A 27,180-nucleotide genomic window follows, 5' to 3' on the forward strand; every position below is an offset into this window, starting at 1 on the left:
AGGAGGACAGAAGTAAGAGAGTAAAGGGGGAAGGCGGTGAGAATAATAAAGAAACGGCAAACATAAGAAAAAAAAAAAGAAATAGAAGAGGAATTTATTTTAGTGTCATTAGTCCTGTGTATTTTTACCAACACTTTACACCAGATGTTTCCCATTTCCCAAATTCATGTTTTTGTTTTTGGTTTTTAAGTGTGAAAATTGATTGTTGTTCTCGTGGGAAATGATTGGTGAAACTGACTAAAAACTAGAACGAGCTGCTGATGCACAAAGTATTTTCAGTTTCTTTTATCAATAAAATAAGCTCAACAAAACAAACTGAGACAAATAAAATGCAACATGTGTAGAAGTAAGCACAAAATAAGGGAGAAACTTTTGGATTTCTAAATATCCTTTAATTCATTTTTTTTTGTTGTTGTTGTTGCTGTGGAATAAGGAGTCTAATGACACTGAACAACATTTATCTTACAATTAAGATACAAGCAATCTCAAACAGAACAGTGTTTTGACATACTGTGTGAGACATGTGGTTACTGGGTGTTTGTCAGTACTGTGTATACACTTGGCTGGATGATGGTGTGTACATCTTGTGTGGTTATGAGTCTGGTTCTGTATTTTGAGAGGAGAGTGTATTCTGAAGTTTAATGTTATGAGTTGCTCTCCAAGAAGGCTTTGCAGCATCTCACGCACTGTTCATAGACTGTCTCAAAGTCTTCCTCACTCCCCTATGTGTAAACAAAACAAACAAACAAACAAACAAAAAAGCTTAGTGAATTAAAATATTCAGAGACTCTTTTGATTGTTGCCTTGTACTGAGTGAGCTAGAGCATTGTAAAGAGAGCAGAGCTGCCAGGCATGCAGCTGGACCTCAGGCAAGTGTAGTTGTAGTGGGTAAGTGATCCGAGTAATCCGTGGGCCAATTTCCTGATTTGTTTGCTGTGGCTACGGGCCATAGTCCACTTAAAGCCAACTGGCTCTCGCAGCTCAATTTGCCAAATAACATAAGAGAAAGACGGAGTCCAACTTTCCAAAGAGGGGCTAGCAACGCTGCTACTCCTCAGACCTCCGACACCTGCTAACTGAGCCAACACACACTTGAAAACAGCTCAGTCTGTGGCAATGTAGTCTTTTAAAGCTATTATGGGCCACTGGTCAATTGGCTTTGCTGTTTGTTGATTGAAGTCAAGCCAACAGAAACTTCCTGCTACAGAGGATACACTGACACCCCTCAGAACCGTTAACAATGTGTTTTGTACCAATACTAGAGACCCAAATCTTATACACATGGCCCCTCATGCCAAGTCTCGCTAAATCAATCACGATGACTCAAACTTTCCTCTTTTTCTCAACACAACTGAATGGGGGGGTTGGTGGACAGTGGGATGTTCCTTTAGTCTTACTGATGCCATTTTAATTCTGTAGTTGTGAGGGGTTATATTTCAAAATGTCCTTGAATTGTTTTAGAGACTTCCATTCAAAGGAGCTGCATTTCATCAAATGACTGACACAAACAAATCTTCTTTTTTAAACCCTTTGATCACATGAAATGGAATGCAAGTTTCTTTAAATCTCCTTTTCAGAAGTCAGTTACCATAATCTAGGTGTGAACGAAGCACGCACATTCTTTCTCTGATATAAGCGAGGTGAAATTTTTCCATGCTGTGCCCCATAACTGTCTGAGTAAGGAATGACGTCTCGGAACGACGGAGAAATCCCTGCTGACACACCCGCCCAAGGGATCACACTCAGCCGGGACTCCCAGGCATAGTCAGCGATCAGTGAAGTGCAACGCTGCATCGTCAGTCCCACTCTCTTTAACATCCACTAACAAAATAAAACGTTTCATGGTCCACTACAGTTCAAAAGCATACATACTTCTGCCTTCGGATCCTTCAGGGTAGGTCTCCCTGAAGTCATGTGTACTGCCGCTTTATAACTCTGCGCCCTCAGTACAAGTTGCAAACTAATGCTACATTTTCACTAAGGCTCATAAACACAAACTACAGACGTTCTCTTCCAACTCTCGTTCTCGCAGATAGCCACATGCTGCCAAGACATTCTCCTCAGAATGACTTTCTGTCAGATTTTCTGTCAGAGTGAAACCACTAAACCATCCCACCCTTTACACATTAATACTGAACTGTCGTTATTCCACAAGGAAATCTTAAAGCATCCGTATACAACCACAAGTACATATACGCACACTCATTCATGTCATGAATAAGGGCTCAAGACCACACAAGGCACTGTTTCTTATTTTTCTCTTGTTTCATTGGAAGGATCAGGATGGATGATATGATTTACTTTGCATTCTTATCAAAATGCTTAAAACATGGTTTGCCAGCATATCCCCACCACATTCTTGAAGGATTTCCACGTCATCTGTCCTTAGTCCGCATTCAACTGACTACAAATCAACAACTTCTACATCCCAAAACACATACACTTATCCATATCTTGAATTTTAATTTGGGGGGGAGGGTGTTGCTAGATGCACCATAACAAACCTGATAGTTCATGTGATTGTAGTGCTGGGCGGTATGACCAAAAATTTATATCAAGGTATTTTTAAGATTCTGGCGGTTTCACTGTATATAGCGGTAATTTTTTTTTTTTTTTTTTTTTGACATGACTGGGCCTTTATATAGGTTTGTAGTGGCTTATTCTACTGTCAGGAGTACATTTCTTCATGTATATAATGAAGGTTTTGATTACTATAGGGTTTGCTTGGCCCCACAAAATGATACAATATACGAAGGTATATTGTGCAAAATATTTTAAGGTAGTTCTATAGACACCATAAACTGACCTAAATTACTCAAAGTTTTTAAGTATTCAAAGAGATATTTCTCAAACATTTCATTGCACAAGTAAGTAACAAGCTTAGTATTAATTCACAATATGTTACTCTTCAAGCCAAGGAATTAAGGTATTAAAACGGCTGTTGATCAGTCACAATTTCCTTGGTTCTCCATTTAACAAATAAAACATTCCAAATTTTAATGTGCATTAACATCATCCTTCAAGGTACAGTATTCAAGAATTCAAAAGGACTATACTGCTCAGCCAATACCAACACCAAGTATGCCGTTTGGCGGTGTAATTTTGTAAACGTACAATTATTAGTGTTACAAATTGTTCATGTGTCACAAATTGTTGTGTGCCATGGTGTTTTGCACTGTTAAAGAAAGTAATTTGTGAGAATTTTTGGATAGTCATGAAATTATAAAAAATAGAAGACTTTAAGTGACTGTCGTCTTGTCTTTCCCTTGTTTTTACCGGCGCCTGGTAGCAAGTTGCGCGTTAATTACCAACAAACCAACGAAAACAAATATCCCTGACAGCCCGTCTTCATCCCGGCCATGTGGACATACTCATTTTTCTAAATAAAAATATGGAATAGACTATAGGCCTGAACAGTTGCTTAGATTAGCCTTTATGAAGACGGACTTGTTAAAAATGATTGTTCATGTTAGAATTGCCGTCACTCAGATATGTTCAAAATTTAGACATGTTCAAAATCATTATCAGTATCATTATGTCTTAGGTGAGGTCAGCACACATTTTTCCCTGATGTATTAAACAGTATGTTGTGATACTGACTGAAACGATAAACTCGCACAAGCACCTTTTGAACTGCATTAACACTGATACATCCCTATATGAGAAATACAGAAATAAATCTGTCATTTCCCTTTCTTGCGGGCGATCTTTAAAGAATGGTCGAATACTTCCCAATGGACACTGAATAGTATTTTTCCTTGAAATGCCCATCCCTATAATTAATTGTTGTGTTATAAAGTTATAACCCTTAATAAGAAGGGTACGCACAGTTAATAGGGCTCCCCTCTCAATACACTTTGCACAGCGCTCCATAACGCTTCTACCGGCAAACAAAATGATATAATTTGCTGCCTACTGAAGCGTTACTTCTGTTATTTCAGCTATGCTATGGCACGGCGGTATATGAAAAATTCATACCCTACGGGAAATTAAAACCGGTATACCGGATGAACTGGTATACCACCCAGCACTATGTGAGTGTCATGCAGCTACTTAAGCTGCAGTGAGCTGTCATACAGGTGCCATAATAAAGTGACAAGATCTAATCATAGCACCACAGAAGACAGGAGAAATGTTAGAGAAGCAGTCCTGGAAGAGTAGTTTCCCCTCAGGGTGCAGTACTTCTGTTACTACTAGGTTGGGGTTCAATTTTGAGAGGAGAATCATTATTACATGGACACAAGAAAGGGAGTAACAGAGAAATTACATAAAAGCGATAGTTCTAAGAGAATAACATGTCGCAAGTAGAGTCTAGGTAGGTAGGATTTGGAAACTTACGTAATAGGGGTCTTTGATGATGAGCTGTTTCTCGGGGTCGTAGGTTCCGAGCAGCTCAATTTTGGCGTTACAGTTCTTCACACTGTTTGCCTTCTTCTTCAGGTCTCTGTCAACATCAGCAACAAAAACAAACTCATTAGCAATAACAAACTCATTAGCAAGTATATCAAAACTAGTACTACCCCAGTTTCAAAAATGCCATGGTTTTATTCTTTTAAGTAGTTTATTTTTGTTGGTCTCTCCTGTTGAGAATGCATGCATTCACACAGTAGCGAGATAGTTCATTTTGGTGTATGGACACAGGGTTACATCCTTTGCATAGTATCTGCACAGGCCCTACTCTTTATTCGCACAAAAGCTTATGTAAACACACAAGTATTAGTGATATTTAATCTTCTTTAACATCATAATTCACTCAGTATGCTTTTCTGCCTTTCTGGAGAGTAAGAGCGTTCGACAAACACTAGTGCTTAAACAGAGGGTGGTGATCATTTAGCAGATCAAGGTTAACCCACTGTCAACACCAGCCCTGAGTAAAATATGTATCGGGAATATTAGCAATCAAGAACTCTTAAATTACTACTCTGAATATTTTTTCTTTCTAATAGCTGGGCGCTGCCCTGGAACTAGTTGCTCATTAGTGAGGCTGCCAGCGTTAACTGTGGATACTGAGAACTCTCCAGCCTTGCACTCCAGAGCTAAGGAAGGCCCAATACTGCTTGACTCTTTGAGAGTGAGTTTGTGCTGTTCTGAATAGGAACTCGTATATGAACTGATTTTCATTCTTGCTTTAAAGGGGAAGTCCTCTCTTTTTGACAAATGGGCCCAGTATACCTTGCTGATTCCATCCTGTAATAATATCCTCAGAAAACATCTCCTAATGCACTGTTTGTTTTTTTTCACACCTTCATAAAATCCAGAAAATACATTAATGTGAGACTTTCAATGAATGAAAACAGCTTTGCAACAGGTCTTAAACACCAAGATAAAAGATGCTGATTTGTCTTGGCTCCCAGGGAGTGACAGCAAAAATGTGTAACAGTCCCATCTACGTCTACATTTATCCCTTAGGTGTCAGTCAAAACACTAAGGCACAATCTAGTTGACTTTCCTGCTCAGGGCAGTCACGGTGAGGGGAAATGTGCTTTGTTTAAGCAGATTTGAGGTCTGAAACAGAATGAAGAATGCATTACTTCAGAGTTAGTGATAATGAATGAAAAGGGGCAAGTGGGCAAAGGTAAGTCTACACTGGAGGCTGGGTCTCACTGTGCAAGGTGACAGAATTCCATAAGTGGGGGGATATAAACTCATTAGAAAGTGAGTATATAATCTCTTGTCAAGGAAACAGGAGTAGCTGTGGTTGTGTAGACAGTGTATCAGTCTTCTGTTCTGAACTCGAGAGACCCCTTAGCACTGGGCTGAGAAGAGGCATCCAAAGAACTCAGTAAGCTGCTTAGCTGAGCCGACTCTACAACAGACATGTGATCCAGACCATTATGCACTTGGAGCCGACAAATTGTCAAGAAAGAGATGGGGGCTAGCAAGTATTTTTCATTTGTTTTCTCCTTTTCACCTGCTAAATGCAAACTAAGACACCAAACTGCCCACACGTTGTGTGTGGTATGGGAACTACATTTGTTTTCCGTGTATAGAAAATCATGGTGGGAACTATTCACATTTCACATTTTTCAAACGCTGATCTGGCTAACAGTCTTAATTTTTTGATTCTATCATGGACATGTTGAGCTCCCTTTGAAAGCGAGGTCTGGAGTTAAGCTGACTCCAGCTGTGATCTGTTTAACATTACACTTCCTTGTGTTGTTCAGTTTGAGCAGTCACTGTCATGCCAGGCAGAAAGGGCTTTGAGTCAGCAGACACGGTAATGAAGTGTTGATTCTCTTTCAGAAGATGAGAACTGACTCCAGAAATCACCCAGAAGACTTCCTGCTTTGTTCTGTTCTCTTTTCCCAAACCAGCACTGCATCAACACTGCAATAGCAGTCCATGACCTGAGTGTACAGCCACGGATCGGACAGATGTTATGATCAAATGCGATTCAAATCTGTGGCAGATGTTCGCAAAAACTACATCCCCTCTTCTAGACCAACAGTCCTCTCAACTCCCCTTGGAAATTTCGTTGTAATCGTTCTTTCGTTAAGAACTCGCTCTCTCCAAGATATGCCTGAAACCTACTCACCTCAGGTTGCTCTCATCCATGCACAGGATGAAGTCAAATGTCATGAAGTCGTCCTTTGTCACCTGAGTGAAAGACATGCCAAAGAGATTAGAGAGTGAAGTATTTCACACACTCACATCCTCAAGCAGTCATTTGCATTGCCAAGCAGGGACCTAGAAATACACAAAATTGTGGTTTGGCCCCTCCCGTGCACCTCTCTCTCCCTCTTTCTTTCTCTCTCTCTCTTCCTCTCTCTCTCTGAATGAGGTAGACATTCTGGAGTACTGTGCAGACACATTGTTGGGTTGGATGTACTCCAGTGGATTTCAGTTTGGATGGGGGATTCAGGGTACTCTTTGTGTCTGTAGGAACATTCGTTCCCTCCACTCAGGATACAGAGTTATGAAACTGATCAAAGCACATCTGTGTGTGTCGTGTTGAGCAAGCACCACCATTACTCAACTGAGACAGATAGTAGAAAGGAAGCCACGATACGAACGTTTTCATTGTCATACAAATTAAAAGATGAGTCAAATGCGTACACAGACATAAATAACGGAGGAGGATGGGAAGGGGAGAGAGGAATGAGAGAAGTTATCTTTTCATAGAGTGAACATTTTTAGGCTTATCGGTATGGCTTACGTCAATTCAAATGTGTGGTTGGTGTAGACAACGCCTGTTTTAATCATGATTTATGTGAGCAGTGTGATGAAAGTTGTTAGAATCCAGGTCTCGGTGTTTTTTCTGCACGTGTGTGCGTGTGTGTGTTTCACAGGACAAAAAAAATGATTTTTGAGTGCGAGTTCAACTCAACACGGCCTCATATGACCCAGCCTCCTGAGAGTGGCGTTTGAGCCCGCCTACATGACTGGAATATTTGGGGAGGGTCAGGGAAGGACCAGAGGCTGCTTTACTGACCTCATCCACAATGTTTAGTGATATAACTGGCTTCATAGCGCTCTTACAGCGTTGATATTATTGTAGCTGCTGGACTCAGTGTTGATACAGCATTGACACTATTGTAGCTGCTGGGTTCACTGCTGCTCTTATGTTGACATTATTTCAGCTCCCTATGGTATTCCTCATATTATAACTGCTTTGTTAAGTGCTAGTCATACCATTTTCATACTGATATAACAACCGTGTTCCGTCCTATTACTATGGTCACACTGTAGTAACTCTGATGTTCAGTGTGTTCAGCGTTATTACCATGTTTACAGTGTTTACACTATTGTTACTTAATTGACCTTCTCCTGAAATCACATTACTGTAACTCTGTTCATACAATTGCCAGTATGATCAGTGATAGTACTGTGTTCAATACTGCTGCTGGACTACCTGCCGTTACTGTAATATCATTAGACACAATGTGAATCTGATTTAGAATGCTAATCAAAATGATGTTGTATAAACAGACACTTTGATGCCATGACTGATTGACTATGGCAAAGAGAGAAGGTACTGGTGGGAAAAGGGGGAAGTGAAGAAAGTAACAGAAATAGGCCCAATACAGTTTGTTTCTTGAAAGATTCTGAAATGAAACTGATAGATTAAGGGGGGGGGTGCTGTTGTTTCAAGCTTTGGCAAGATGTGTGATTTTGGCATTCCAATAAAACATATTAAATATAATAGAGAGAGAAAGATGGAGGGAGGGGAAGAGGAGTCTGTTTTCAGTAAAGCCATGCAGAGATGAGGCCCATATGAGCTCCAGTAACACAGTTGGCTTGGTGAGTCGGGGATTGTTATGAGTGGTTTGCCTGCCTCTCTCCATATATACCGCCTAAGCTGAGCAGAGCTGGAACAGAGACAGCAGATGTCCAGCTTGAGCCAGTCTCTCCCTCTCCCACACACACACACACACACACTCACACTCGCACATTAACATCCCAAAGCATGTTCTAAAGACATAAAATGAAAAACACTCTGTACACTTCATCAGGGAGAGGTTAAGTCATACACAACTATTCCTCTTTCTAGGACTCAAATAAAAAACCCATCAGACCCCCACCCTGAGGCCACATACACACATTCTGAGTCAACATTTTGCACCTTTGCTCTCCGCGGAAAACTACACTAACATCCCCTGTTATGACTAGAGGTTTATTTAGACTATCAAATCTACTTAAATATGAGGTGCTCCACCTTGAGCACAACTCCATAAAAACACAAACCCATCAGCAAGTTTTTCGTACTGCTCTCTGTGTTCTCATTCTTATCTGTCTTTCTCTCTCTCTCTCTCTCTCTCTCACTGTCTCTATGTGTGTCTCTATGCATGCAGATTTAGATGGATTTCTTTTCTCTGGGCTTCTCTTTATTTGTCTGTACAGAGACTGCTGGCACACAGTCAAAATCTCAAGCTGGGAGTATATATGTAGCCTTTGGAGGGCAGACACTCTCATGCTTGGTCCAGGTTCGATGGCTGTACCTGTCGTGCCCTGTGGTCTGTCTCTATGGCATGTTTCCTGAGGCAGGCCAGACCACGGGAATCCGGAGAACTGCCGGTATTCCAGTCCGATGTGGCGGCGGAATCTATAAGCCACTGTAAGAACACAAAAGATCACAGGACTTACGCCAGCTAAAGAGGACCCCACCTTACCTGCCGTGCCACGTGCCTCATGGGAACGCCGTGCTTCCGCATGCAAGCCAGGCCACGGTGGTCTGGCGGGTTGCCAATCTCGTAGGTGGAGGTGGCTGCACTGTCTATTCGCCACTAAACACAAACACACACACAGTGGGATGGAATAGCATAGCACAGAGACAACATGATAGACCACACATATGGGTTAAATCCCATCTGTGGATGGTCAGTATGGATCCTGAAAGGCAAGCTGGTTCACAGGGTTATACCAGATAACTTGATACGTTATGTTACAGCACTGTTTTTCTAATGCTGAATGAAGAGATTCTGCTTTGGCCTAGAGCAACACTCTACTGATTAACAGTAGAAGCAGCAAGACAGTGGCTGTGACCATTGTGAAAACTTAAGAATTCTGTTTAAGTAAACCCTATAAGATTCACCTTTCACATTTTTTTCCTAAATCTAAATGTACTTACAAGCTCTTCTTATCATAACAGAAAACACATACCGAGAGACTTTTATCCCTGGTGTGGTCATGCTACCACTCTGCAATCATGTATTTGATTTCTTTCCTCACCTGTAATTCAGCAAAGTAGGTTTTTAAGCAATTCTAGACTTGGGCCAAACTAGCTGCAAACACTACTCTCCCATTTTTAGTGAAAAAGTAGTCAATATTTCAATAACCTCTTTTCTCAACAGCTATTAAACTTAACCACAACAAAATGATGTTGAAATGTGGGTCAGCTATCAGACAATGATGCCTCCTCAGCCAATAGTGTCTCTTTGTCTTCTGAATCTGACGGTGAAAACTGAAAGTTTGAATCACCTATATCTATATAAACACCTATATTTCATTAACTGTTTTCAATTTTTTGTGGAAAAACTGTTATGATCAAATCATAAGGCACCACGTAGGTTTGAACCAGAGTTGCTGCTGAAACTAATAGAAAGTGATTTTTGAACACATAAAACAAAGCGTGTTAAACTACAAAGAAGCCGGGTGTTATCCATTGTCTACCAACTGCTGGCACTCACCTTGTCTACCACCCCGCTGTCTGTCGCCATCTTCCTGAAGACAGCCTCGGCGATAGGTGACCTACAGATGTTCCCTGGGTTTGGAGAAAAGAAAACATTATGCTTAACCTTCTTCAAGAAGGGCGGTTTGTACCTTTTAAAACTGAAAGACGACGGCCATGACATAATAATTCAGTGCTGAGCAGAGACTCAAAACTGATTGGACAGTCTGACTAGCGTCTTATTTTTGGAGGCACCAATTAAAACTGTCCTATTATTATTCCCTGAACAGTGAGGATTACTAGACCACGACAGACTGTGTAAATATTACAGTTCAGCCTCAGGCCATGTCAGACAAGTCATTCTGTTGAGTTAGCCAATGTTTGAAGACCTAGACCTATATTTCCACATCAACTTTTTTTTTTGGAATTAACAGTTACTACCACAATCCAATCAATTCAGAGTACCTACTGCATTCATCAATAATTATAAGTGCTTTATTTATGTTAGCCTATTGTTCCATAGGGTATTTCTAATGTATTTAATTCGAGGGCTGTTTGTACACAAACACACACACACGCACACAGATATACTCACATACACATAGATAGATATCTAGATAGATGGATAAATGGACAGACAGTTAATCCACCAGTTGTGCTTATGCAACCACGTTTTAATTCACTTAGAAATATAGGCTAAACATAATCATATCAAATGTAACCAATACATCTGTAAAATTTAAGTTTCAATAACAGATAATGAAGTCAGATCATCCTAGTTTCAAGTTACACTTTTCAGTATGTGTTAATGCTTACTCACTCCTCTAGAGGAGTGTAGGGCTTGCATTCTCAGTGGGTTAACATGGAGATTCCGTGGCTACTTGCAACCTTTCTATCAAAATAATGCTCTGTTGCAAAATATAGCCCCACACCATAATTTCCATCTTAGCTCCATTTCACACAGTGCAGAGCCTTACTTCTAATCTCATTATTCACACTGATTATCCAAATAACCACTGCAAAATTAGCAACTGCAAACATGAACAAGTCAGCTAACTTTATTTCAGAATGACTGATTCTGATTTCAGTTAAACACAATGAATAAACAGTCAGAAATCATCAGGAACAGCACAGGTTTATATGTCTGATACCGTCTGGTATGAAGAGTTTTGGTGGAGATATACAACTAGGTGTGATACCAGCAGGCAATGCTGCCAGGCACAATGAAAACAATTAATATCAACTTTCATAATTCTGGTGAGATGATAAGATGAATTAATGAATAGGAAGTTTTCAGAAATGTCATAAAACCAGCAGAAGTTAAAAGACAACTTGTGAGGATTACAAGCTGAAACAGAAAACTCATTGTCATTTTTTTTCTGAGATGAGAATGTGCTGATGAAGTGAACTACTTTCCAGTCTATGTTTCTTAGTATAAGTGTAAAGTAATGAACAGCAGTTTGGTTTAGAAACTAGCAAAATGAAATTAGTGAGGAAAGGTCTGTTAAAGCACTGAACAAAACAGAAAAAACAATGAGATTTTTGGCATAGAAATGGAAAATACAATAACATGTGGTAGAAGACAGCAACACCATCTGACAGTATTCACAATATGGAATTGTTATTCATGATATACCTAGTTTGTTTTCACATAACATACTAGTTCTGAAAAAAACAGGTGTATGTGTAATAATCAGATAGTTCTCTGTTGGAAAAATGGGGACATTATTGTCTCAGTCTTGTTTTCCCCAGTCAAAACAATACAAAATAAATGTGATGTCCTCCCCTGGACCAAACACGTTTACATTTTCTCTCCTTATCAAGAGTCTGAATTCTCTAGAAGCATCTGTGCCTTTCCCTGTTAGAAGTATTACATTTCTTGGAGTGGTTGCACATTCATGTGACGGATTTCAACCAATCAGAATGGAGAATTTAGGCCTACCAACATCTCTATAAGATTATCAGTGCCGGCATAAATGATTACCATTCACTGACCGATCCTTAAGTTGTGGAACAAGTAATAGGTTATTGGTTTGTTATTGTTAGATGTGAGCAAACGATTAAAGTAGGTTCTATGAACTGTAAGGAAAACGCGTGTTTTTATGTTGTCTCAAAGACGTATCCATAAATCTCTTCAAACACTGGATCACACACAGCTCTATTATTTTAGACGCCCTCAAGCCACGTGCATGGGACATATCAAATCTAAGAGTTTCCGGGAATTTCTGAAAGTCACTATACCATCTTAAAGTACGTAATACTTTTTTACTCAAACAAAAATCTTCTTAAACCAAAAAAAAAAAACGATTTATATAAGGTTATGTAAAGTACTGCACTTGCAAGCGTTTTAGTGATGTTTTTCTCGTCACGTAATCGAACACAATCCGGAACCACGTAGTTACTGCAGCCAAGTGCAGACGCAATGTTTCGATGCACTCAGTAGCCTGTGTGTGAGTAATGGCACACATTTTCAGTCGTAACAGCAGAAATGGGATCGTTATTTTACCCTTTGACCAGGGATCTACAGTCTGGTGAAGAGGGACCGTTCGGGCAAAGGTGTTACGTTGATAACAGTAAAGAGCACATTCACAGTCATTCAATGAATGACAGCTACCTTCCACGACATGACGTTGAACGTTTGGGGAGGCTCTTGTTTGCTTGTTTTTTTTTCCAAAGTCATATCACGTCATATCAATTCACATGATGTTTACATAAAAGATTATACAATTTGTGTGCAACAATACAATTTAGCTCTTACCAAGACACACGAATAAGACCGACTTCCCACTGCTGGCAGCCATATTGCTCTTCTATGGTCCTTGGACGTAAGCAGCCTGCCCTACAAATTGCCTGCTCTAAAGTACAGAAGTACAGGCAGTCATTTACAACCTGCTAGGCGCGCGCGTGTGTGTGTGTGTGTGAGAGAGAGAGAGAGAGAGAGAGAGAGCGAGCGAGCGCGCGAGAGAGAGACCTGTCTCTTCAAAACCATGCATAATTAGACTGTTTGAAGGCCTAATGACTGATTTATCATTCATTTGAGGTAATGGAGGAAAATGACATATACATGGAGCAACTTGAGAATTTAGTTAAGAACCCCTTGAGTGTGCCCATGAAGTGTGACACCTGGACAGTGATGTCATACATGTGCAGTACAAAAAAATCTCCTTTAGGTCTTTGAGTTCTATTGCACACGTCTCTATTTTTAGGAGTACATCTTTTTCCAAAGAGCACAGATCTTTCTGAGACATGACTTTCCAGGTCATGAGAAAGTCCTGCTTTCCAGACCATATATAAGACATTTGGAGTAAACCCATTTTCCACGTGGCTGCTCACTCTGTCATTACGAAACCACGCTAAACTTGAGCATGTTTGTCCTGCTTTGGAAAACTACAGTCAATTCACTATACAGAGTACATCTATCACCCCCACCCCCACCGCGTGCAAACACACACACACACATTTGTTTGCCCAGCATCAGCAAAGTGAAAGAAATAGTGACAGATACACAGTTGTAAAAAAAATGACCCAGTTTAAGTGATTAAGTGATAGAGGTTTGCTGCATACTTTTGCATTTTGAACGTTTTTACTTACATTTATGTATTGAAAAATGAAAAGAATAAAAAAAAAAAACATATCACAGGTCCACCCTGCCAAACTGCTGCAACCCTTATTTTTGCTCTATTTTCTTCTCTTGGCATAATTCATTACTGTTTTTCTTCATAAAAGTGTGTAGGGAGTAAAAACCACAAAACATAGACGCAACCTAATGTCACCCCACCTCTTAGATTAGCCTGTCTGGCTCTGATCAGCTGTTGGTCCTGTTATAGTGCAAATGTTAATTTTTTCCACATTTTGGCCTGACTGTGTGGCCTTAAGATTTTTTTCTTCCCTGACCCTATGCACAGAGACAAAAAGATATCCCATTATCCCATATATTGTCATGTGTGCAGTTTCTAGAATTTTCAACCTTTTGTGAAGTGTACTTTTTCAAAGTTATCCAGGGCTGTTTGAAACTCTTGACTTCCAACCTGAATAATTATCAAAAAATGTTGAACTTTCAAAACTGTCTGCCACCAGGTAGTCAACTGGTCTTTTTCTACTTAAATAGCTGATCATGTCAAAACCTTGTCTATATTTGTCATGGTGCCTCTGCCATAGTATGCTGAATCTGGTCATAAATTTTCTAATAATAAGGACATACTGAAATAGAAATATTTACATTTATGTAAAATGAAATGGAATTGCTGAAAATACTTCTAACTCTTCAACTGTTCCAAGCTAAAACTTTACAGTAGTTTACAACTACATTTACAATGAGGAAATGATATCTTTCAAAAAGTGTCCATTACCAGCCAATTAATATTATTATTATAAATGTGTAATAGGCACTTGAAATTCTGTGTATTAACCCATTAATATCTACTTTTTGCACTGTCCCTATGACAGTCACAGGATTTGTTTTTATCACCCAATGTTAGTAAGGTCATAAAAGGCCAAACATGCCCCAGCACTAATCTGAAGACAATTAAATAACAAAAATGATGAAATTCATGGAGCAATTACACGCCACTCAATTCTGAGATTTTACTTTGCTTAGTAAAGGTCAAGAGTGCGTGCATGTCAATGCCTATCACAGTTGTTGTTGTAAAACCAGGCCTGTGTGGAACTCACTGTGGGTTTGATTCACACTTTTCCTCCCCTGCATTCTGGCATTGTCTGACCTAGCAGGACTGCAATATGGTTTTCATTTCATAACAGAATCTCTCCCAGGTCAACCGTATTCTCATCCAAAGGTTAGAAATTTACTTCACTTTGATTTAAGGAAGGAAATCATTATTTAAACCATACTTCTTACCAAGCAGTTCACATCTCATATATCATATGTCATTTCTCATTTGTTTCATACTTTAATTAGTTTCACAGATAATTCAGGATGATGCTGACAAAACATGAAAAAAAAACTGTCTGAATTTTATCTCTTTAGGATACATGAAATGAATATAAATTTTCTTACTCATTCAAGATTTTGCATTTATACACACTCAAAATTTTCTTTTATTTACCACCACGTTGTTACTCTAATTCAGCTGTGTGGATTGGAATTTCATGACTGCACTGTCTGTGACAGCTGACAAGATGCTAACATATACATCCTCAGAGTTTGAAACAATAAGAGTGATGAGCATCAGAATCAGCCAAACTATCTCCACAGGTGCTCTCACTATTTCTAGCTAAGGCTGCAGATTCCTCAAAACCTGGCTGGAATGCATCAAAGCCCATCAACAGGGCTGTTTTATGATTTGAACAAAGTGTTGAAAAAGTAAGAAACTGGTCTATCTGTTCCAATGGTATACTGATGAGTTTAGTTCTCTGTGCCTCCCTGAACTGAGGAATTGTTAAAAGAGGGCTTTACTTTAGAGGTTACAGATTAGCTGCTACTAACAAGGGAGGTTCTAATGATCTTTCTCTTGTACCAAAAACAGTTTCACCGTTTTCCCTTTCCATTATTGCTCCATTTCACTCAATACAATTGAATGGAAACTAAGTCATGAATGAGTTAAATAGCTGGGCCATTGGCCCTTTCCCATCTTTGTATGAATGGGTTTCACAGAGCTGGTACTCAATGAGGAGTACCTGGTATTTTCTGAATGACTAGCTGCTAAAACAATAACAACTGAAAAACATGCGTTTCTGTGCTTTATTGTCGTAAATCATTGTATAGGGAACCAATTAATAAGGTGATTCCACTGTATCTGAACAGTTCTCTTGCTCCTCTATGATGTTTTGTTGCTTCTTCTACAATACCATTGTTCTAACATTCTTTTCATTTACCTTGAAAGTTTTCAACTGTGTTCAATTTTCTTTATTTACAGCTATTTTTAGTTTTGTTTTGTACTCAGCTGGACAGCGCTTTGAAGTGGCAACAAAAGGCATATTTATAATTTCTTGAGTGTTTTTGCTCATACGTGGCATAAGCTTTGACTTTTGCATGTAATGCCAAGCCAAGTGTTTTTGGGTCAGTACTAGTCTGGTTTTGCAATGCTTGCATGGAAACAAAGAAATCCTTTGTGTCTCAAGCGTGCAGCATCAGTACGAGGGATCAAGTTTCCTTTTTCACACTTTTAATTTGTCCCTTTCTTACAGACTGCTTACACACAAGACATGTCTAATTATTTCTTTAAGACTTCACACATTTAATGTTATGGAGAGGAATTGAGGTAGAAAGCAAGAATGAACGGTTTGTAGACCTGTATTCAGCGCTATTTTACCACAAATGTTTTATTTTTTGGGGGGGATCAAGGCGAGAACTTATAGAAAATCCAAATGTACATAGATTAATTGGTTTTTCAGATGTTCAACCCTAAATTATTTGACTGATTTTGCTGTAGAGGACTAGTATTCAGTTACCCCTGTTCCTGCCCCTCCCCTCTCATTCTATCATCCCACTCCCTTTTTCCATCCACTTTATGAAGTAAAAAAAGATAAGAAAAGTGTGGGAGTGTCTGTGACTGTTTCAGTGCTGGTAAGGTTTGTGTTGTGGTTATAATCAGGTTAAATTGAAGTCAGGACAGTGCAGTATAGGAGGGGTCACCGGGGCCAAGTTTAGTTCATGAACTCGTGGTTTTACGGGTTACTGCGTGATTGCTGCTACAGTGCACAGAGTTTATAAAGACACTGCTGTTTTAAAAGGCTGAAATGAATGAATAAAAAGCAAGAGAGTGTGAGCATGTGTACGAATGTATGTGTGTGTGTGTGGCACAGATATCTGGCAAACATTTTTTCCCTTGTCAACATTTTGAGACCATCTTGTCTATGAAGTTGGATCCACGTCTGTGGTGTGAAAGTATCCACTCCAAAAGTATTGTGTGTGCAAAAATGCACAGGTGTGTGTGTGCGTGTGTGTGTGTGTGTGTGTGTGTGTGTGTGTGCGTATGTGTTTGTGTGTGTGTGTGTATATGCATGCATGTTCTGAATTAGAAGCCAAAAAAATGGAATGCATCTGCATGTGTGGAGAGGTGGTTTGTTAGGCTGAGTTAATGCCAGCCCATGTCACATCATGATTTATAATCTCAGAGATGTGAAAGCCAAATGAGGCCATATTTGAATTTCTTTATGCTGCAGCAGCTTTGGCACAGACCAGCTGACGGAGTGTGAATGTTTGACATGTGGCTTTTTCCCTTCATTTATTTTAAAATGATTGTACAGCAGTACGCCCTTCATAACACATAAATTACATCCACATAGAAAGGAAAAAAACAGGGCTTGTGGAAATTCCTCTGGCTCGCTCAGTATGCTGAAGAGCGGATTCGTCTTCTGCTAACAGGAGGACTTTTAAGCTGATCATTGCTGTGCGCCTCAGTGAAAATGTGTGCTGTCTAAGTGATGGTCATATCCAGAAAAAAGGAAGCAAACAATGGGTAATTAAAGCCTGTGCTAAAGGAGCAATCATTTGACATCTATCATTTAATCTACACTAAATCTCAATAGCTACTCCACAGCTGTCCTACTGATTACTGTGACATATGATAACAATAGAGTAACAGTTATACAGTTCAAATGTAATGTAGCAATGTGTCTTATTACAACAAATCTTGCAAAGTTTATACATACTCTATTTTATTTAAAATAAATCAATCTCTGGATTGACTGATTGATTGATTGAATGAATGATTGGTTGGCTGGTTAGTTTGCTGACTCATTGGTTGGCTAGTTGGTTGGTTGGTCAGTTGGTTCATCCCCTGGTTAGTAAGTTAATTGTTTGGTTGATTGAGTTCAGGTCCTGAGGCCATGCTGTTGCATTAACCCACACACACATTAATATTCATTTTGCATGACCTGTTCTCAGATCTGACCCATGGTAAAAGAAAACAGAATGCCACAGAAAGTGCTGAGTGGCATTAATATATTAAAGGAGCGAGTTAAAGAGAATATGAACAGAGAGATATGAAAAGATATGAAAGGGTTATATTACTGAAACATTTTTAAAATATTTTTGTCCTTTACACTGGGTAGTCAATTTGACCTTAGTGCTTCAGAGAAAACACAACAGTACATGTGGCCTCAGACGAAAGGAACATCATTAGCATTTTAATGGTGGAGCATGCATTCTGACATTTAAAGTAATTGATAATTAAATCCTCCGCCTTATTTTGGCATTAGTTTTGTTTGTTGGTGGGAATTCAATCAAGTGATGAAAGAGCAGGTCTTTGAAAGAGACACTGCATTTCACAAACATCTGTAGCACTTACCATAATCACCTTGCCATTGTTTGAGCCCTCTAGTGATCTAATGTAACCAAATCATAATTCATCGGGGGGGAGACACTCAATTGTGCTTATTAATGTCTGTCAGACACTCTTGAACTTACTCACGCACACACACACACACACACACACACACACACAAACACACACAGCCTCCCTAAACTCATAGTGCCATCTACTGGTCTTGTGTACAGAAGAGAACATTAGAATCCATTCATCATTTTCCTCTGCTTTTAAGAGCACATATGTTTCTACTTCAGGTATCTTCAAGGAGTTCATGGCTATGGTTACAAAAGGAAAGTGATAGACCGAGTTTAGGATATACAGTTGATACAACATATGGATGTTCTGTCTTCAATATCAGTCTTTATAAAAAGTTGCCTTCATACTGTGGCCAAAGAGCACAAACTGAACTTTTGTCTAATCTTGTCATTCAAACACACACACACACACACACACACATATACAGTGGGGGGGGGGGGGGGGGGGGGGGGGGGGGATAGAGAATCTTTGTCAGACATTCTTGCTAGTGTTGTAACCTGGTGTGTGCGTCTCTTTATTTTAGACACGGGTTAGGAAAAGAAAAAAAGAATTTGACTCCCTTTTGTATCCAACCATATGTCAAGGAATCCATCTCTGCTGAAAAATTCTCAACATTTGTTGTCTTTTGTTAGTCTGAGGTGGTTATGCCTGCTTTTTACAGTGCACTTTTGCGCTTAAAAAGAACATTTACCCTCTTCTCCTATGTGCCGTTTATAAAATTTCCTCCTTGTAATTAACTGATTTTATAAAATATTATTTGAAATCTCTTGGTCGTTGTTTAAAAAATATTTTGTTCATTTTTTTTTTTTTAACACTCCTGTGACACATGCACGAGTAAGTGTTTTGGTCTTGCTTGTCGGCAACTTAAGACGTATGTGCGCCACTGGCTAACCTGGCGCGGTGCTTGATGGGTGGGGTTAAGGTATATCTTAACTTCTCGCTAGACCAGTTCGAGCTTGGGTGAAGTCAAAAGCGCACGTTGACGAGGGTTAACTGCTTTCAAACAAACGTGTGAATACAGCATGTTAACGAGAATATCACTTTCGGACGGATCTTTCGAAAAATTGTAAATCCGTCCAGGCTTGATTTGCTGAATAGCATGTCTTAAAACTTGAAGAAAATGCAGTCATCTACAGACTTGGACACCTCGCGGATTCTGGAGAAGGGGCCTGATTACCTGCGGAAACAGATGGAGCTTGAGAGCGAAGGGAAGGGACGTATGAGCGCAGTGGAAAGACTGGCTGCCACTAAACCTAAATACGTCAAAAGTCAACAGGTGGTCAACTCAACACAGGAACCGGTTCTCATTTTGGGCTCCTCTTCAGTGAGTAGTCAAGAGTCTTCCAGTAGAAGCGGGGTGAAGACACCCATAAAAACAGCTGAGGTGGCTGTCAGTTCTCAGGGTCAATTGCCTCCTGAGGACAACGTGGTCCGACGTAGCAGCTCTAAAAAAAGGCCAGACTCGCTTCTGTTGTACCGACAGAAGTGCGATCTTTTACGAGGGTCTTCCGGGGAACAAACCAAGAGGAAACTGGTAAGGAAGAGATTAGAGAACTCCCTCAAGGACAGAACAAATTCGTTACCCGAGACCAGGGGTAAGGAAAGTGATACTGATGACATCAAGGGCCATACACATGGTGCAGGTAAAAGTAAAGAGAGAGGCGCAAAAACAGATTCCATGCCTATACCTACAGTGACAATATCTCCTCCAGAGGAGATTTCAAGTGAAACGGCAAAGATAGGCGCACAATTTGATTTGAAAGACCTTTGCGAGAGGGTGACGGAGGTCGACGGCAAGAGCCGAAAAGGTGTCGGTCGTTCTCATTCAGACATCAGTTCGCGTTATTCTAAGAACTTCGCTGATTTTGATGCGTTTTTCAAATATTGCGGACTGGAGTCCGACGTTATTGAATCCTTGGGAAAGGAGAATTTTTCCTCTCACTCAGACGAGCATTCCTTCCGAATTCGAAGTGTCAGTGTGGCAACATCAGAGGATGAGTTTTCGCGGTCCAGTGGTGACAGCGATGGGCTTATGGAGGAAGAACTTAAGCACAAAACACGTGAAGGAACATCAGTTATAGAGCGAAATGCCCGGATAATCAAATGGTTATACAGCTGCAGAAACGCCACACAGTCAGGGAAAACACTGCGAGATCTGGAATAGTTGTCCACTGCTCCTTCACGCTTCAAGATAAGTTTGAAAACCTATGGAGTAGTTGTAACTGCAGAAACATCCGTGGCCTTGTGGACACTCCATGAGATGTTCAGCCAAAATATAAATATACATCCTGCCTTAAACCGACCTGATATCCTCAAAACTTGCAGCTTTTTACTGAATAAGATAATCATATTATGTATCCTTTGTATGTATATAATCTCACTACACTGGAAAGTGTTTTAAAATGTTTACTTTTATTGTACAGATTAAACATGTATTTTTATTTGACACACTGAATGTTTTTTATGTGATGTGTTGAAGGTCCTGTCTGTAATTCAGACAGGCTGGAGCATGCTCTGTTTTGGTCCTTCCCACATCCACAAATTCCTCTCTTATGCATTTAGGTCAGTTAGCTTCAAACATCAACTGCATACTTTTTTGACTGGATTATCACAGTGATACTTTAAAAAAAAAATCTCACTGTTTTGTACAATGTTTATTCATTAAAATTGAATATAATCTGCGAGATAGCCTAGGGGAGACAGAAGTCATCAGTAAAGCAATCTTGTCAGCAGATTTGTCTGTTAGGTTTGGAATGCTGAGAACAATTCTTGTCTTTGGGCTATGAAAAAAAGTGGGCCTGCACAACCACTGTTTGCTTTTTAGGTGTGTAATTATGTGTGTGTCTGTATGTGCGTGGGTGCACACACTAGTGTGATCATTACTTGAATCATTGGCTGAAATTACTGAAACCTTATTGCACAACACCACAGGGAGAAAATGAGACGGAACTATGTAGGCTGTCAGTCAGACAATAGTAGTGACTGGATAAGTATTATGAACCTCACATTAAGCTTTCTAGAATACAGACAATAGAGCAATATTTCTTTTCCTCATTTCAGACCAGTGTCTTATTTTAACCTATAGAATGAAGCAGTGTCACACTGCTTTTCAGCTGCTGGTACTTGACTCTGCGCTGTATGCTGTGTTATTATGCTTTGTAATCTGTTAGATGACCGTGGTATAAATAGGACAAAATGTTGGTTCATTGTTGTCTGACTAAGTTCCAGACACTCAGTTTCAGACACTGCTGGTTAGATTCCGCAAAGCCTTGTGTAGCTTAATTTTATACAAGGTGACCTTTCAACTACGTCAGAGTTAGTATTCTGTGAGCATTAGTCAAATGCTGTCAAAAACTTGAGGAGCTTCACCGCAGAGATAGGATTGTTTTAAAGCAACAAAACTGTCCCTTTGGGGAAAAAAAAAAACACTTGACAGTTGACTACCAAATGAAACAGTGGATTGATTCCTATTCCATATAATAAAACACTTGTAAAATAATATGTCACCAGATTTATTATTTATTAACTTCTTACAGGTGTTACGCATATACAGCATGTGCATTACACATCAAAAGGAGTGGCTTCCTCCTCAGGTTTCCTGCCAAGGAGCTATCACATGCCCCCACCTGTCTTCACCACTCTGTCTCTGCTGTACCTTTTTCAACACTTAATCTGACACTGTCAGTCAACTCTGTCTTTGTCCTAGCTACACTCTGGTGCTTCATTCATTGTGGCTCTGCCCTGTATTTTTCCATTTTCCACCTTTTTTTGTCTGTTTCAGAAACAAGGGGAGGTTAGGCCACATTCCACCTAGTCATCTGAGTAAGAGCAAAAGTAATACAAGCTAGGGAACCTCTCTCTCTCTCTCTCTCTCTCTCTCTCGCTCATGCTCTTTCTTACTCTTTCCCTCTTTTATATGTGTGCTTCTCAGAGGACACCAGCACCATTTCAGGTTCGACAAATGTTCTTGGGATTTTACAGTTTTTCTGCACATACATTGCAAGCTTTTTCTTGCCGTGGAAGTTTACTGCTGTTGTGTTTTGGTTGCTCTGATGAACACTGAACTTATCTTGTCTCTGCTGGTACAACAAAAGAACTTTAAAGGTCTCCCTATTTCCCCTCTGATTCTAAATGAGAATTTAAAAAAGCATTTAATCGAAAAAGTAACAAGAATGACTCTTATGAATGTGCATATATATGGATTTAAAGTATTATCAATGAGAACATTTTGAGGGTTTTTAGACTTTATGTCGCCTATTTCCAGGAGATGATTTGTTATTTTTTAACAGGGGGGATGGCCCAGTGGCCAACAAGGGAGATGGCCCTATGGTCACTGACACTTCTCTAGAGTATATAGGGGGATGACAGGTTAACAAGGGGGATGCATTTTGGTCATTTTGCAAATAAGGGGGATGGCACCCCCCTCATCCCCCTACAAACTGCCCATTGCCTATTTCAGAGTAAATAGTATAACTGAGTCTCTCATTTTAAAATTTGTGATGGAATCATTTCCCAAAGATTTCTCACTTCTTGTCCTGCCTGTTTTCTACTGCTTCTTGGGCTTAACAGCATTTCTGCAATCCACATTACTACAGCCTGGATAGCAGCAAAACACTAAGAATTTTAAGCATGCATCTTTCTTCAGATCATGAACAAAATAAAGAAGCAATAATGAAGCAATTAACATACCATAATTCTTGTATGAAATGTATAGAAATGTATGAAATGATGGGCCTGCTCAGCGACCCATTATTTTACATACCATGGCTGCAAGAATAGATCTCAATGACGTAAATGTTTTTTCTTTGAGATGCCTGAAAAAACATGAGCAACTCTGAATCAATTGACAGCAAATATCATTCTGGAGTATGAGAGGGTAGTTTCAACAAGAACAGTCCAACGCAGACTTTGAGAAGAAGAATGTCATGGTTGGTTTGCAATGCATAAACCTTTTATTACACCCAAAATGCATATTTATGAGTAAAATGGTGCCAAAGAATGGCTTTACAGAGGAGTGGAAAAAAGTCATATTGTCAGATGAATTATTCTTCTCTCCGTTCTGAACAAATGGACAAGTTTGTGCATGGTGCACGGCAAGAGAAACGTTCAAGTTTGAATACTTATTTACCAGTGTGAAGGGTTCTGGCAGCTCTGTAATGGGATGGGTACATGTTTTGGGCATAGTTTACATCCATTTAACCCCTTAGAAGGCAATGTAAATGACAATAAATAAGAGTCACCACCTTTATGATGGAGCTATAATGGGATGTTTATTTTCTGATAGGAGTGGTTTATTTCAGAATGACAGTGCCCATGTCCACAGGGCAAAAATGGTCATTGAAATGTTTGATGAGCATGAAAATGAAGTCAAACATGTGCCATAGTCATCTTAGTCACAAATACAACAAATGATGGAATTAATCACGGAAGAATGTGGAACAATGGTGTTGCATGCTTCTCACAGAATTCCAGACGCTTCTAAAGTCTGCACAGAGGAGCACTGAGACTATTCTGGTGGCTCGTCACAACAAAACATCATAACAAAGCACTAATCATAGTGAAACTTTTGTCAGTTTTTACCTATATTCCTCCATTAAGAAAAAACATCTTCATCATTCTATTTTGCAGCAACTTTGTTCATGCTTGTATGCACTCACACAGACTCACACATGACTCTCTCTACCAGTACACAGTCACACACACCCCTGAACTGGCCCCTTACTGAGTTTAGTAGTAGCACTTTGCGCAAGTTTAATCTTGTCTGGATCTTGAATGGATTCAGAATCTCTGTGTCCCAGCAATGAAGATCTCAGCCAAACTCAGTCAGATGTATTGTTTCAGTAACACAGAAATTCATGCTTTGTTTACAACTGCTTGTGTTGAATGTGTAATTATAATTGTATGTTGTTTAGGTTATCATCTGTCAAAATGACTACTTCACACCTTTCTTCCAAGATAAGAGAGTGGTATTGCTTGTTTGAGACCAGTTGTAGGCACCTATAGACACATGGAATCTGTTTCCATTTGTTTTTAACATTTTATTGTGATGACGTCTCCTCCTGTTGTTTCCTTTAGTAGATGTTTGTCTACTTCATATGACAGTTCACTATTAACGAAATGTGACCTAAACCTAATCTTCCCACCTTCAAAATACCATTGCCACATTGTCTCACATCTCATATTGTCTCACGTCAGACTCACATTGTCCAGCGTTTGTCTGCAGCCTGATCCTGTTTTATTGAAAAAGGCCACACACACACCCACACACACACACACAAACAGATTGTATTTTCAAAACAAAAGACTACTTTTGATGAAAGATCATCAGATCACTGATTCATTTGTTCGTAGTTTCCCATGGAAAGAATTGTCTGCTTGTGCCAGAGTAAGAACTGCTGAGAATGCAGACTGATTGCACACACACACACACACACACACACACACACACACAAGCACTAGAACATTGTGACTAATAATCAGCTGTGAAAGGAACTGTAATCCTTTGTGCAATCGTTACTGCCGGAATCGAAAATAAATATGTTTCAAAGAACTATGATCTAAAATACTCGTTCTCTGTAGCTCGAAAAATATAGACAGAAATACAAGGGAGAAATATAATCAGACCACCGTACTGCCTCACAGCTCACCCTAACAATCCCTCCGTTTCTACTCATTCCCCTTCCCCCATAACCAAATCAAAACACGAGAACATGTGCAGCTCACTCAGTCACGTGTAGGAAGAAGCTTTAACAAAACACAGTAGAGAGAACGTTTAATGATAGACAGACCAGTAGACCAATCAGCAAGGAATTCCCGGGTAGCAACAGAGTAAATACAAACACTATCTCCAATCACTGAACGCCAGTAGGCGTTCTAGCGACATTCCACTCCACGGACTGTTTACTTCCGTCAATATTCGAAAAAAAGCTAGAATTTTCAGCATAACAAAGGAATTGAGGTATGGTTTACTTCTTTAATACTTTTAGAGAGACTGTTACATGCTATGTTCAATAAATGGACATATCGCCGATCTTGTGTTGTGTCAATAATCCTAATCCAGTACAGGTGTTGTGTTTTGCAGGATCTACATTTAGCGATTAACGTTCGACAGCTAGCTGTGTTTATCATGAAAGCTAATTGTGTTTTGACTCTCCATGAGACAAATGAGGGCATCTTTTATGATCCCTGGTGAAATGTCAAATATGCATGTGCTCTAAAGAAACATAGTAACAAAACAAAATATAGCATCCTTTCCTTCTATAAGACATTTGCGTGGACAGATGACGTTTTCTGACTAATGAAATTAACGCAGGCGGACAGGTGAAGGATGCCGTTCTTGGGCCAGGACTGGAGATCTCCCGGTTGGAGCTGGATTAAAACCGAAGACGGATGGAAACGATTCGAGTTTTTCGGTCACGAGCTGGGGGACAACAGTGAACTTGACCTGGAGTAAGTGTTAAGTAAATTTTTATTCAATAAAACACTCTCTCCTTCTCTCTCTCTCTCCCTCTCTCTCTTTTTCTCTCTCTCTCCCCTCTGTATCTGTTGTATTTGAAAGTCCTCTTATGGTATCTAAGTAGTTACCCCTCTACCACCGTTATTTCTTATACCTTTAGGCAGGTTAACAAACCCCAGTGGCCCATATTAGTCCCTAGAACTGTTTGGTCCGAAAGTGCCTATTGTGCTGTTGGCCAATTGGAATTGGCCTATTGTCATGTCTGAACTGCTCTCCTGAGAGTGGGTAAACTGACATTCCTGAGAGAATGCTTGACCTCTGCTGTTTGTCACTTTGTGTTAGATCTGAAGATGGAGACAAAATGCATTGTATGTTTTTATTGTTAGCCTAGTATTTGTCAGTAGTACTTCCAGGTATTTTTGCTGTCTCATCTGTACCGATGCCAAAATGAAAATGTGTTATGTTATCAGTTTGTTATATATCAAACCAAAATTGCTAATAGAAATAAACCAGTTATATCCTCCTGATTACCCATCCTAAATCAGATCTCAGGTGTGTTCAGAGATCACACCAACCATGCCACAAAGCACAGTCCAATTTCAATTTTCTGCATGACAGAGATCATATCCAACTTTGCTCACGAATAGCCTGTAGTTGCTGTAACATACCAGAACTGTATAGAGGCTTTTTGGAGGACTTATAAGCTCTAATATCATGTCTATACTCTATAATTTCAGTAAAGAGCTGTCACAGTCAAACGTGGCATACACAGACTAATCCTTCTATGTGCCATTCTAGTTAAGCTCCCAAGCTACTGGCCAGCTGGAATTGAGTGTTTCAACCCACCCCTTACGGAGGAGGGCTTTACAGTAGATCTCTACAACATGGGCTTGGGCTGCTCTTGTGGGTTTGTGTGACACAGTTGATGTATAGGTTGGTGGAAGCTGATGCTGCCATCAGGGGAAGTGGCCTGAACAGAAGGAAGTGTGTTGATGGGCATAGGGGTAATTCAGGACTGGAACTGTGGAGTTGAGGCCCAAGTATGTATTGCTGAGTCACACCCCATAATTACGGCCTACCATGCCTATGCTGTCATGGAAACGGGCCTGAAATGAGGATTGGGTCATAATGAAGAAGGAAAATATACACATGAACACACATGCACTCTCTCCCTGTCCCTCCCTTTCTTACTGTTACACTGTGAAATCTTCCATCCCCACTCTTTGCAAGCTTACTCTTCAGTCAGTGTTTACAATTTTAGATTTCAGTGGTACATTTCAGTCAGTTATTAATTGCATTCCCTCTTTTGT

The 27,180-nt window shown here is 39.8% G+C and overlaps 3 protein-coding genes across 4 annotated transcripts in view; 2 read left to right on the plus strand and 1 right to left on the minus strand.

Moving 5' to 3' along the window:
* Positions 1–397: 397 nt before the first annotated feature.
* acp1 (acid phosphatase 1) lies at positions 398–12,938 on the minus strand. Of its 2 annotated transcripts, none has more exons than XM_030786611.1 (6): positions 12,867–12,938; positions 10,128–10,201; positions 8,940–9,053; positions 6,536–6,597; positions 4,339–4,444; positions 398–722 (listed from the first exon to the last, which is right to left on the minus strand). In XM_030786611.1, the coding sequence occupies exons 1-6, from the start codon at positions 12,907–12,909 to the stop codon at positions 645–647; spliced, it is 477 nt and encodes a 158-aa protein (XP_030642471.1). In that variant the 5' UTR covers positions 12,910–12,938; the 3' UTR covers positions 398–644. The 2 variants fall into 2 exon arrangements, with proteins under 2 accessions (XP_030642471.1, XP_030642470.1); XM_030786610.1 differs by lacking the exon at positions 8,940–9,053 and adding an exon at positions 9,111–9,224.
* A 2,768-nt stretch (positions 12,939–15,706) lies between these two features.
* On the plus strand, positions 15,707–20,578 carry fam110c (family with sequence similarity 110 member C). The gene is made up of 2 exons (XM_030787364.1): positions 15,707–15,745; positions 19,532–20,578. Exons 1-2 carry the CDS (start codon positions 15,707–15,709, stop codon positions 20,576–20,578), a joined length of 1,086 nt encoding a protein of 361 aa, XP_030643224.1.
* A 4,774-nt stretch (positions 20,579–25,352) lies between these two features.
* fbxo25 (F-box protein 25) overlaps positions 25,353–27,180 on the plus strand; it is a 6,744-nt gene continuing 4,916 nt past the window's right edge. The window contains exons 1-2 of the mRNA XM_030786781.1: positions 25,353–25,372; positions 25,727–25,863. Of these exons, the coding sequence (XP_030642641.1) occupies positions 25,742–25,863 (122 nt within the window). The 5' untranslated portion in view covers positions 25,353–25,372; positions 25,727–25,741. The remainder of the gene's footprint in view (positions 25,373–25,726; positions 25,864–27,180) is intronic.

This window comes from Chanos chanos, chromosome 10 (genome assembly GCF_902362185.1).
Source record: "Chanos chanos chromosome 10, fChaCha1.1, whole genome shotgun sequence".
Taxonomy (NCBI): domain Eukaryota; kingdom Metazoa; phylum Chordata; class Actinopteri; order Gonorynchiformes; family Chanidae; genus Chanos; species Chanos chanos.

Coding starts and splice junctions, on each gene's coding strand:
- acp1 (XM_030786611.1), bottom strand. CDS start 12,909: ATGGCTGCCAGCAGTGGGAAGTCGGTCTTATTCGTGTGTCTTG. Junction 10,202..12,866: donor GGTCTTATTCGTGTGTCTTG/GTAAGAGCTAAA, acceptor CTCCAAACCCAG/GGAACATCTGTAGGTCACCT. Junction 9,054..10,127: donor ACAGCGGGGTGGTAGACAAG/GTGAGTGCCAGC, acceptor GTGTTCTTACAG/TGGCTTATAGATTCCGCCGC.
- fam110c (XM_030787364.1), top strand. CDS start 15,707: ATGGGTTTCACAGAGCTGGTACTCAATGAGGAGTACCTG. Junction 15,746..19,531: donor TACTCAATGAGGAGTACCTG/GTATTTTCTGAA, acceptor TAAAACTTGAAG/AAAATGCAGTCATCTACAGA.